This window comes from Lampris incognitus, chromosome 13, assembly GCF_029633865.1.
Source record: "Lampris incognitus isolate fLamInc1 chromosome 13, fLamInc1.hap2, whole genome shotgun sequence".
NCBI lineage: Eukaryota > Metazoa > Chordata > Actinopteri > Lampriformes > Lampridae > Lampris > Lampris incognitus.
The window spans coordinates 13,418,065-13,430,381 of NC_079223.1; the positions used below are offsets into that span (position 1 = coordinate 13,418,065).

A 12,317-nucleotide genomic window follows, 5' to 3' on the forward strand; every position below is an offset into this window, starting at 1 on the left:
CATGAAGGCTAACAGATACACACACACACACACACACATACTGTCTCTTTCTCTTTTTGTCTGTCTCTGTCTCTCTCACACACACACACTAATACACATTAGCGAAACTGAAGCGTTTCTTCTCGTTTTGGTGTAGCTGCATCATCGTTATGAATATGGATATTTTTCTGTTTTCTTAATGAGCTTGCTATCTGTCCCCCCTTTCCATATCTGTCTCTGATCTCCACCACAATACATCTGCCTCTCTCTCACTCTTTCCCTGATCCTCTATCTCCCTCACTCTGCCTCTCCACTTCTGGCTTTCTCTCTCGTAATGATCTGTCATTTCTCTGCAGACAGCCCCTGACACTGTTATCCGATATAATGAGGATATTTCCCAGCTGAGAAGGATAATTTGACAATATTGTATTGTAGTTGACCACGATTCATGGACATCTGTTTGATCTGTTGCTCTTTCTCTACAGTTTGTGTAAAATATAAGGTTGTGATTCATATTGAAAACTTTTTGAAGTGCTCAAGGATTAATCGCAGTATTTTTAACCTTAATCATGGAGTAATAATTAAAATGGCTATCATTCATTTTTTTCTAAATTTTGGTTGGATGTAGCATCATCTTGTTGCAATTGTTGATTTTTGTACTGCAAATCCCAGAGTTAAATTCCAAGTGAACGTGATCCTGAATGTAAAGAAAGTATTAATATGCAGGTCAAAATTTTCAACGGTTGGGGCGTCCGGGTGGCGTGGCCGTCTATTCCGTTGTCTACTAACATAGGGGTCGCTGGTTCGAATCCCCGCGTTACCTCCAGCTTGGTCGGGCGTCCCTACAGACACAGTTGACCGTGTCTGCGGGTGGGAAGCTGGATGTGGGTATGTGTCCTGGTCGCTGCACTTGCACCTCCTCTGGTCAGTTGGGGCACCAGTTTGGGGGGGAGGGGGAACTGGGGCGAATTGAGTGATCCTCCCACGCGCTGCGTCCCCGTGGTGAAACTCCTCAATGTCAGGTGAAAAGAAGCGGCTGGCAACTCCACATGTATCAGAGGAGGCATGTGGTAGTCTGCAGCCCTCCCCAGATCGGCAGAAAGGGTGGAGCAGCGACCGGGACGGCTTGGAAGAGTGGAGTACTTGGCCGGAAATAATTGGGTAGAAAAAAAAGGGGGGGGCCTAATTAAACATCCATATTTGACATCCAACTTCCCTCTTATTCTTCTTTTCCTGTTGTGGCAGGCTCAACTCATTTCCTCTACATTTGAATTCTTGGCGGGAATGGTTGACCTCCGCCGACACCACTGAAAAATAGAGGAACAATAACAGAATGCTAATTGAATGGCTGTTGCTGCAAAAATGCCAGCGGGAAAATATATCCAGTATGGCATTTTTAATATAAAAAAATACCATAAATACCAAAAATACATATTACACCTTTAAGAAACCATCTCATTGTGTGTGTGTGTGTGTGTGTTTGTTTGTGCGTGTGTGTGTGTATTGGTTTGAGGCGTCCTCATCCATGTCGGCAGAACAAACGGCCCATCATATCTTCACTTGTTCTCCTCTTGCCTTTTCGGCTCCCAAATTCAACATCTCCCTCTCTCACACCCCTCTTTCTCCAACCCTCATCCCTTTCTTCTGGTCTTTGGCTGCACACAGCCTTTATCATTAACGACAAGACATGCCGGTGTGTATTTGTCTTGAGGTTGTTTATTTTGTTTGATTTTTTTAAGTATCACAGTGCTATTTGTGCTTCATGGGCTTCAGAGATGTCTTGCAATCGTCAGGACACGGACCCAACGTGTTGAGCCGGGAAGGACAGTATGAGGATGGAAAGACAAAAAGAAACAAAAGGGTGAAAGGAAAAAAGAAGAGCGAATAAGAGGAGATCAGAAAGCAGAGGATGAGAAGAAGGGTCTGGGAGAAAAGTGAAGGTTATGAAGAATTTTAAGGGAAAGAAAGATAAAACGGGATAAATAAGGAGGGAGGGAGGAGATGAAGGAAAGAAGGAGGGAGGAGAGAAAATGTAAAAGTAAGTGAAGAAGGAGGAGAGAAAGTCAGCCGATAAAGAAAGAGTTTAGAGGGATACAGATGTAAAGATCTGATGGGAGGGTGGAGGGCGAGAGAGAGAGAGAGAGAGAGAGAGAGAGCGAGAGCGAGAGCGAGTGAGCAAGCAAGCGAGCACAGGAAGCCACAGGGGAGACAGAGGAGTCGTAAGGTGTCAGCGTGTGATTGAGACCAGGGGTCTGGTGTGTGTGTGTGTGTGTGTGTGTGTGTGTGTGTGTGTGTGTGTGTGTGTGTGTGTGTGTGTGTGTGTGTTGGGGACACAGTGAGAGGCATGGCTCAGGAAGGAAAGCCTGTGGAACACGAGCAGCAGGTGACCTCCTATTGACCTTTGGCTACAACAGCTTCTTGGAAGTGTGTGTCTGTCTGTGTTTGTCCATAATTAATATAAATGTCATTATATGTCTCGCTCTCTGCAATTAAATACATTTGCGTGTAAATGTTTAAATAAAAGTGTATGTTTAAGCATGTTTTATATGTAGTTATGACATGAGGGGTGGTGGTGTATATGTGTGTATTTTGTATTTATTTTGTGTGTTTCCAATGTGTGTCTGGATGTCTGTAAATGTGTGTTTGTAGCCCTTGCGTGTGTTTGCACCTACATCTCTGTTTGTGTGTGTGTGTGTGCGTGTGTGTATTTGTGTGTGTGAGTGAGGGTTTCTTCCCAGTGGGATTCTCTGGTCTCTGAGGGCTTCGTCTCAGGTTTTGTTTGGCATCAGTTTGTTCTACATGCCCCCGGAGGAACCAGCCTCATTCCTCTGACAGAGGATTGGACATTTCGGCTGTCACTCTTTCTCTTTCGGCCCCCGCTGCAGGGATTTGTAGTTCTTTTTTGGCTGAGCTGATGGGGGAGGAGGCTGCAGCAGTGACTCCCTGTCTGTAAGTAATTTAAGGTGCAGTGAGGGAAGGTGAACCGTGTCGTATCGATGTCAGATGGCAGTTCTCCTTTGGAGTGGATTGAAATGCGTGACTCAAATGTTTTGAAGTCTGTGCTAATGGTAATTTAATAGACCTGCTAGGGTCAGTTTAGTTCTGATAACTCCTGTTTTGGTTAAATGTAAAGAAAGGGTGGATTTCAATGCGAAGATACATTTCTGTAGATGAATATTGAAATTTTCTTGTCGTTTTGTTTAGAGCTGTAATGGTTTGTGGTCATTTGGATTTTGGCATCAGGGCCATTCTTTTGATGTCTGTAGTTTTGGTCGTTTATTGATAGTTGTATCAGTAGATCTGGTAAAATTTTGACAACATATCAAAATTTGAGCATTAATTTGAAACACTGACTGTGAACTTATTTTCTTATATTTGAAATAAAATTGAGTCTGAACTCCACTTGCAGATTAACTGTGTCTAGGACACATTGACATACAAATCCCCTGTGTTGTATGACAAGACTGCCAACAGCACAGGTTAAAAAAAAAGAATTAAGGGTGTCCGGGTAGTGTAGCGGTCTATTCTGTTGCCTACCAACACGGGGATCCTGGTTTGAATCCCCATGTTGCCTCCGGCTTGGTCGGACGTCCCTACAGACTCAACTGACTGTGTCTGTGGGTGGGAAGCCGGATGTGGGTATGTGTCCTATTTGCTGCTCTAGTGCTTCCTCTGGTCAGTCGGGGCGCCTGTTCGGGGGGGAGGGGGAACTGGGGGAAATAACGTGATCCTCCCACGCACTACATCCCCCTGGCGAAAGTCCTCACTGTCAGGTGAAAAGAAGCGGCTGGCGACTCCATATGTATTGGAACAGGCATGTGGTAGTCTGCAGCCCTCCCTGGATCGGCAGAGGGGGTGGGGCAGCGACCGGGAAGGCTTGGAAGAGTGGGGTAATTGGCTGGATACAACTGGGAAGAAAAGGGGGGGGGGATAAAATTGAGTAATATTGTAATGACTGACTGTCATAATTTGCTTACCGTCTAATAGGCTCATGCCGATTGGTGATTGGATCGTATATCGACAATAGAAGGGATGATTGAGGTTTGGTTTTCCCTGCACCAATATCTAGGTGATTTTAGCTAACTTACTATCAGAATTAAGATGCTATAAAAATAATCTCTAGAATCTGCACCCTACTGTGAATTTAGAGATGTCTCTGGTGGAGCAGCATGACCGCCTGCTGAGCCTCGTTAATCAGCAAAGTGACGAGTGAATTTTAAATCCTTCATTACAAACCAGTTTTCTGTCTCTTTTCCATGGCTCTGACACGCCGCATCTCCATTCTCCATATGTCTGCTGACCAACACTTTGCTGTGTGCTCCATAAGAGTAGTTAAACTTAAGAATATGATTTGTGTTATGATATTTAAGATAAGATAATAACGTTAAACGGAACATGATGCTGTGATATTGCCACACCAAGTACAGACACGCTGACATTTAAAAGGGAGCCGTTGTTTGAATAGAGGAGACATTGCTATTAAATAGATTTTTTTAATGTTTAGATATTTTAAATGAAATGTTCACGCTCTTATAAACGTTTATTCACATAACTTTAATTGTATTGCTTGCAGAAAGCTTAAAGGTTTGATTATTTCAAAGCGCTGTCAGACGCTAACACATGCTCAAGTGAAATAAACATCAGTGATGCTTTGCCTCAAGCAGAAACTGCAGGAGTTACTTAAGATGTTGCAATTTACTCCTCTTGATGGTATTCCCGGGTGGCAGGGTGGTCAGAGTGTTCATATTGCGATGAACCCTTCTGCATCTTAAGCAGGTATCTCAGGGTCACAAGCGTTTAACCCTTTAGCATGTATGACTTGCCTGAGTGGGGCAGCAAAGACCAAATTGCCTTCACCTGCAGAAGGGTTCCAACTGCGGGCTCTCATCAACCACAACTATCTTGAGCTGGTCTCAGCTGCCATGGCTATATCCCCCAATGGCTTGCTACAGTTGGTTGGGTTCCAAACCCATCTTCTGTTGGAAATAGCGCACTGATGTTGCTGGGAAACCATGGCTGTCGACTTCGATGGGAAATAAGATTGCATACCATCCTTTGACGAGAGCCTCATCAATCAAATCCTGGTACTTAGCTTTCTTCTGTTGGTGAGAGGTGGCTAGCCCGTCTTCCCAGAGCACTGTGAGTTCGGCTACTAAGATAGTTTTTGTGCTGCTGGATAGAAGAACCATTTCTGGTTGGAGTGAGGTTACTGCCACTTCTTCCAGAAAGACAAGTCTCTTCTTCAGGTCCACTTTCATCTCCCAGTTGGAAGCTTGATGCAAAATGGAGCACAGGTTCTTGGCAGTTGTTCTTGCCCAAGGAGCCTTATCTTCTTCCTTTTGGAAATTAACAACTTCAGGTGGTAATGCCTGGTGTTTATTGGCTTTGACCCTCTACAGTTCTGTAAGGACTTGTCGTACCTCTACCTGTATCGGCCTTTTCCCAGTGCTTTGGGACATCCAGTCAAGATGTGATTCTGGGCGCAAAGGGTTGCTCCACACTACTTGCAAGGATGGGTCATCTTCTTTGCCCCAGATCTTTAGATTATTTGGAGTTGGCAAGAGGTCAGCCACAGCACACAGGAGGAAGGTCAACTTGCCCTGGTCGGTACCCTAGAGTTCCTTCCAGGACAACAATTGTTCAAGTGCCTGGTCCCATTGCATCCACTGTTCCTGGCAGGCGAGCCCTACTGCTTTTACGCGGTGGTCTTCTTCTGCTGACTCTTGGACCGTCTGCTACATGAGTCCTCTCTTGCTTTTAGCATTGGCCTTACTCCATCTTTTGGCGTTGTAGTTTCCAAGTCCTAGCCATCCTTGACAGACTACCCTAATGATCTCCTGATGGTTTCAGTATGCTTCCACCTTCCTCACTGCTTCCTGAGGCTTCCACTTCCCACCACACTTCATGGTCTTTTTAGCGTGTCTGACTTTTTCATCCTCAGACAGTAGCAGTGTCCTGACTGCTTTTGCCTTGGTGGCTTTGAATTCTTCCACCACCGATGAAACTGGTAAGCAGAGCTTGACGGTCTTAATGTACAGGTTGACTCAGCTGAAAGTTGGAGGGACACCCAGCCATCTTATTTATTTATATTTAATAAGAATGAATAAATTTACTACTCCTAATACTAGTACTACTTTCTTTGACATTAAGCCTAAGTCATCCATGCTGGCATTTCACTGGCGTGCTGTGACATAACTCCCATTGTTAAACACCATCGTCCAAAACATCCTCCATTCCAAACTTACCCAGCTCACTCTACCAGCCCCCACCTGTCAGTGGATCAAAAACTTGCTGACAGACAGGAGGCAGCAGATGAGGCTGGGGAAAGTCACATCTAGCACCCGAACAATCAGCACTGGTACTCCCCGTGGATCTGTGCTCTCCCCTCTGCTCTTCTCCCTCTACACAAATGACTGCAGCTCAGGAGACCCATCTGTTAAACTCCTGAAGTATGCAGATGACACACCGATCATCAGCCTCATCCAGGATGGTGACGATTCTGCATATAGAAGGGAGGTTGAACAGCTGGCCATCTGATGCAGTCATATCAACCTGGAGCTGAACACACTCAAAATTTTGGAGATGACATTGGACTTCAGGAGGAGCCCCCCAACACTGCCCCCCTCACTATACTCAACAGCACTGTCTCTTCTGTGGAAACCTTCAGGTTTCTGGGATCTACAATCTCCCATTAACTAAGGGGGTGTCTGACACAGTCACAATCATCAAAAAGGCCCAGCAGAAGATGCACTTTCTCCGTCAGCTCAGGAAGTTCAACCTGCCTCAGAAACTGCTGGTTCAGTTTTACTCTGCAATCATCCAGTCTGTTCTCTGCGCATCCATCACCGTCTGGTTTGGATCGGCCACCAAACAGGAAAGGAATAGACTACAACAGACAGTCTGGACTGCAGAGAAAAATCATTGGATCTCCAGAGTCAGGAAACAGGCAGGCACCATCACTGCAGACCCATCACACCCTGGTCACAAGCTGTTCCGACTCCTTCCCTTTGGTAGGCACTACAGAGCACTGTATGCCAAAACAACTGGACACAAGAACAGTTTCTTTCTGCAGGCTGTCACTCTGACGAACACTTAACATTGTCATAATAAATCTAAGCACACTGTATATGCTGTATATTGTACATATACATGCATATTCTGTCATGTCAACCTACCTCATGTGTATAAGTAACCTGCTAACATATTTATTCCAGCATCTTTGCACTCTGCACCATTGCACAAGGCATATGTGATGAAAAAAAACAACTTAAATATCTATTTTGATTTGGAGGTGTCCGGGTGGTATGGCAGTCTAGTCCAACAAATAAAGAATCTTGAAACTTTAATTCATCGATAGACTGATGTTATGGACCAGGGCACATTGTGGCTTTGCAGATGATCAATGCAACTTGACAATGGAAAGGCACAAAATCTCCAGTTAGCGGAGAACCATAGAGCTGCATGTGGAGTAGTGCCCCATGCTTTAAACAAATGTGCACAACCAAACCCTATTCGGGGCGTCCTGATGGACGACCTAGGTTTACTAGCCTTCATCTCAACTAGCAATGATATTGACTTATGTTAAATGCTAATGTTAACGTTAGCTTGTGTCGGGTCCGCTCTGTGGGCTGGATGTAGACTGGATGCTTTCTGCTAAGATGCTGAAGCACTGACGTCGTGCTGTTATGGTAGGCAAGTTTGGTTTTACAATAGACACACTGTTGAAATGATCCCATCTGTGGACACTTTTTGTCATTTTCTCTGGCCTGTCCCCTCTCTTCACACCTCGCTATTTTCTCTCTTTCTCCATTTTGCAATCTGTGCCATCAAATCACGTCTTCTTCACATCACGTGTAATCATCTCTGCGAAACACAGTGATCTGTATATAGTAATATGGATTAAACGAATTGATTTACTCAACTTTCTTGAGGAATCATTTCAGCCCTACTGTAGTGTGAATGTGATGTAAATGTGAGGCCATCTGGGACAATAACTGATTTAATACAAGTAAGCTTGACTTAATCTGGGTTAGGATATGGCTGAGAGAGTGGTAGTTCTGTCTCTCTGTGTGTCTCTCTCTGTCTCTCTTCTTTACAGTCATAACTCTGAAGTCAACTCTGAAGTGCCAAACGATTGAATATTCTTCCCCGCTCATGTTTTATTTTTCCAGGGGTATCCAGCAGCAGTTGTCCAGCTACAGGGAGACGGTGGTGCGTCAGGCCACGGCTGCGGCGGGGGCGGGCACGCACCGGGACGATGCGCCGACCTGCGGCATCTGCCACAAGACCAAGTTTGCCAATGGCTGCGGAAACCTCTGCTCGTACTGTCAGACCAAGTTCTGTGCCCGCTGTGGAGGGCGAGTCTCCCTGCGCTCCAACACGGTGGGGGGGGGGTATTTGTGCATCATTTTGAATCTTTTGCTCACTTTAGAGAAATATTTAGACAGAGTAACAATGTTTTGTGATAGTCTGACGGCCTGTCCAGGGTGTCTCCTTGCCTGCCGCCCAATGACTGCTGGGATAGGCTCCAGCATCCCTGCGACCCTGAGAGCAGGATAAGTGGTTCGGAAAATGGAATGAAACAATGTTTTATGAAAAGTTTTATGTTTTATGAAAATGTTTTATAAGGGTAACAAAACACACTCCTGGGGTAGGTGTTGTAAAAGAAGGTATCACCGTCCCATCAAAAACACACACACACACACACACACACACACACACACAATAATGTGCACAAACACTTTCACAGAACATTACGGCATGTTGCACATATTTGCATGTGAGAGGACACGCTATTCATACCACAGGGTTTGTTCAGGTGTAGAGGTGTTACAACTCAGAGTGTATCATGGTGTGACCGTTGTGTGTGTGTGTGTGGGGGGGGGGGTGGTTCATACATACAGATGAATCTTGTGGCACTGATGTGTTTGTGCACCTGCATCTGTTTGTGTGTAGGCAGATCTGTGTATGGGTGCCCTCATTCATGTGTACATATGCACAGTATTTGTGTGTGTGTGTGTGTGTGTGTGTGTGACACAGGGAGGAACTGGTAAAGGTTAACTGGGCATTAAGCTGGGCTGTGGACCGGGGGGTGGTCTCCCTCTATGTCTCAGTCTCCCAGCGCTGCCCTATACACACGCCACAGGGGTGTTTGTGTGTGTGTGTGTGTGTGTGTGTATGTGTGTGATGGTGGTCTTCTGAAGTGTGACATCTACCACTCATCTTCTTCATCTGTAGTGTGACCTTTAACAACGCCACATAATCACACACACACACACACACACACACACACACACACACACACACACACACACACACACACACACACTTACACCTGGTGAATACGTTGCATATTTATACACATACATTTACATGCATGCATGCACACTGACATGAACATAGACAAGCAAACACAGAAAAAACACAGAAACACACACATACTTGCTGAAACACATTTACTCGTGCAGTGATGTGCACAAACATACAAACACTTCGCATGATGCATATGTTTAATCCACAATACTTGGTCCTGATGCTGCGAGATATACTGGAAACACCGATATCTAAATTCAGTGCAGGATTAATGATGTGCTTTATTTACTTCCCTGTCTCACTCTCTGTCTCTCTCTCTGCTTTTATTACACATGGATGGCTGACTGGGCTGCAGGAGGACAAGGTGGTGAGTATTTTGTTTCACCTGAGTCACATCATCACTCCCAAAAACCTTTAAGTATCTGTCCATCTGTCCGTCTGTCTGTCTGTAAGTTGGTTAAGGTACTCTTTGGAAGAAGGACATCTGGGAGGAGTAGTGTTCTGGCACAGTGTGTCTAAATTTATTATTCAAATAACAATTCATCAAGGTGCCTGGCACTCAGTCAATGTTCCCTTTTCAGGGACGACGCAGAGTCTTTTATGCTCCCTTGGCAGCATCTGAAACCAACCGCTTATTAGTTTCTCCTGGTCTGACTCTTTCACCGTCCAGAGTCGTGCTATTTATTCCGAGGCCCATCCTTCCTGGCTGTTAAGTGTTATAATCCACGTTTAGTGTAGATCGGGGTTATGCGCAAATGTCCTCAATCACATCCTCATTCATCTATGCCTTGGCATGCATCGTACAGTATGTATGTGTTAGCACATTGCCAGTCAGTTTGTTTAGGGATTTTGTAAATAAGTTGTATATGAGCGTTTCGCCTGTGGGACTGGGCTCGGGCTGGTGAAGCGAGGTGTTAAAGCTGGCAGTATACTCAAAACTAAGCAGAAGTTTTTTAGCAAAATGACACATTTCTATCAAGAGACTAACAAGAAGATGTGGTGTGTTGTATTAGAGCGGTGTGATCTGTGCAAGCCCCTGGTGCCGACAGCCACACCAGTCTGCAAGCCAGTCCCAGACCTCTGCCTGTCCACTGGTCCAAATACCACATGGTTGGTTAAGTCATGGTTGATCCAAAGGTACTTTAGCTTGAATGAAAGATACGCTACTCTGAATGTGGCCACTAGGGACGCTCGAAGTGAAGTTAGTGTAAAACGAATTGGGGCCAATAAGTGAATTTCAAAAACTTACACACCGTCACAATTTTACTGAATTATTGTTTTATATTTTTGCTCATTTCTATAAAGTTTTGTCTAAACTAGAAAGAAATATATCGTTTGTGACTAACATATGACTTATATTTAAAAAAAAAAAATTGAACCGTATTCTCTTTATTCTCCGAGTGATGTCATAACACACACACACACACACACACACACACACACACACACACACACACACACACACACACACACACACACAGATGCACACACACACACACACACACACACACACGTGTTCAAACATCGGTTTCTATTGAGTCCTGTTCAGCCAACACGACCAGTCAGCGTCCTTTAGCCTCACAGCTACAGAAGCTTCTAGAATAATTGAATAAAGCTGAGATTTGAGCATCCTTATTAGTTAATGGAGTTGATAGTATTTGGACGTAGCACCTTCCAGAACTTAAAAAAAGCAAAACCCAATAGAACATGGGCATCTGGATAGCGTAGCAATCTATTCCATTGCCTGCCAACAAACACGGGGATCTCCAGTTCGAATCCCCGTGTTACCTCCGGCTTGGTCGGGCATCCCTACAGTCACAATTGGCCATGTCTGCGGGTGGGAAGCTGGATGTGGGTATGTGTCCTGGTCGCTGCACTAGCGCCTCCTCTGGTTGGTCAGGGGTGCCTCTTCAGAGGAGAGGGAACTGGGGGGAATAGCGTGATCCTCCCACGCACTATGTCCCCCCTGACGAAACTCCTCACTGTCAGGTGAAAAGAAGCGGCTGGCGACTCCACATGTATCGGAGGAGGCATGTGGTAGTCTGCAGCCCTCCCCGGATCGACAGAGGGGCTGGAGCAATGACTGAGATGGCTTGGAAGAGTGGGGTAATTGGCCTGATACAATTGGGAGAAAAAACCAACAAAAAAAACAATAGAACACTGATGAAGATTGAGTCTTAAAGTGTGTTTTTAGCCATGTAGCCGTGTCTCAGCCCCATCTTACCCATTCATTTGAGATGCTGGAGGGATGCTCAGAAATGAAGGAACAGTGGAAGGGATAGCCAGATGTGGATCGTATTCAGCCAAACCATCTTTGATGGGGGGGGGGGGTCTTCGTTGATTGGCAGGGCACAGAGCCACCTTGTAGTCATTCGGCACCTCTCGGTGAAGTGACATGATGAAGAACACAGAGTTTGTATTGAGAACAGTGACGGGGGCATTCAGGGACATGTTTGCCGGTGTTTCTTTTTCAACAAGTTCTGTCGTCATTTTGAGTGCTGTTCGCCTAAGTGTAATCATTCAACATGATACCGCAACAAAACCGCTCCCCCTGGATGGGCTTTTAACACGTCGTGTAGTTAATGTCAGGTTTTCGGACCTGACTCGGCCTTTGCCGGGTTCCTGTGGGGCAGCTGCCAAAGCGGCACTTGGACTTTACTTGGCGGGGCACAGACGCCACAGCTGTCGGCCGCACTGCGCTCCCTGCTAAAGCTCCTTGCAGCCATCGGCCGCTCCCAACGAGAAAACTTTTGGTGAAATGAAGTTCTGTAGTTTTGGTTTGAATGGCTTGGGTTGAATTACTGCCTGACAGGAATTAATGTAATTATGCCGGGATTGATTAATCCTGCCTGGCTCCCTGGTCCAAAAGTGCCAAAGTTACTGTGCCCGTTTTGGATTCCAGTCAAACACAAAGAAGCACTCAAAATAAGTGAAACTGCTCAGCCTTATAATTCAGCCAGGCCTGCATGAGGCTTCAGACCTGTTCCCTGCTTTCTCGCTCTCAGAAGTAACTCTGATCATGGATG

At 45.4% G+C, this 12,317-nt stretch overlaps 1 protein-coding gene across 1 annotated transcript in view; it reads left to right on the top strand.

Annotated features, from left to right (window-relative positions):
- LOC130123149 (regulating synaptic membrane exocytosis protein 1-like) overlaps window positions 1-12,317 on the top strand; it is a 148,027-nt gene that overhangs the window by 34,052 nt on the left and 101,658 nt on the right. Inside the window, exons 3-4 of the mRNA XM_056292278.1 lie at window positions 8,151-8,361; window positions 9,647-9,658. Of these exons, the coding sequence (XP_056148253.1) occupies window positions 8,151-8,361; window positions 9,647-9,658 (223 nt within the window). The remainder of the gene's footprint in view (window positions 1-8,150; window positions 8,362-9,646; window positions 9,659-12,317) is intronic.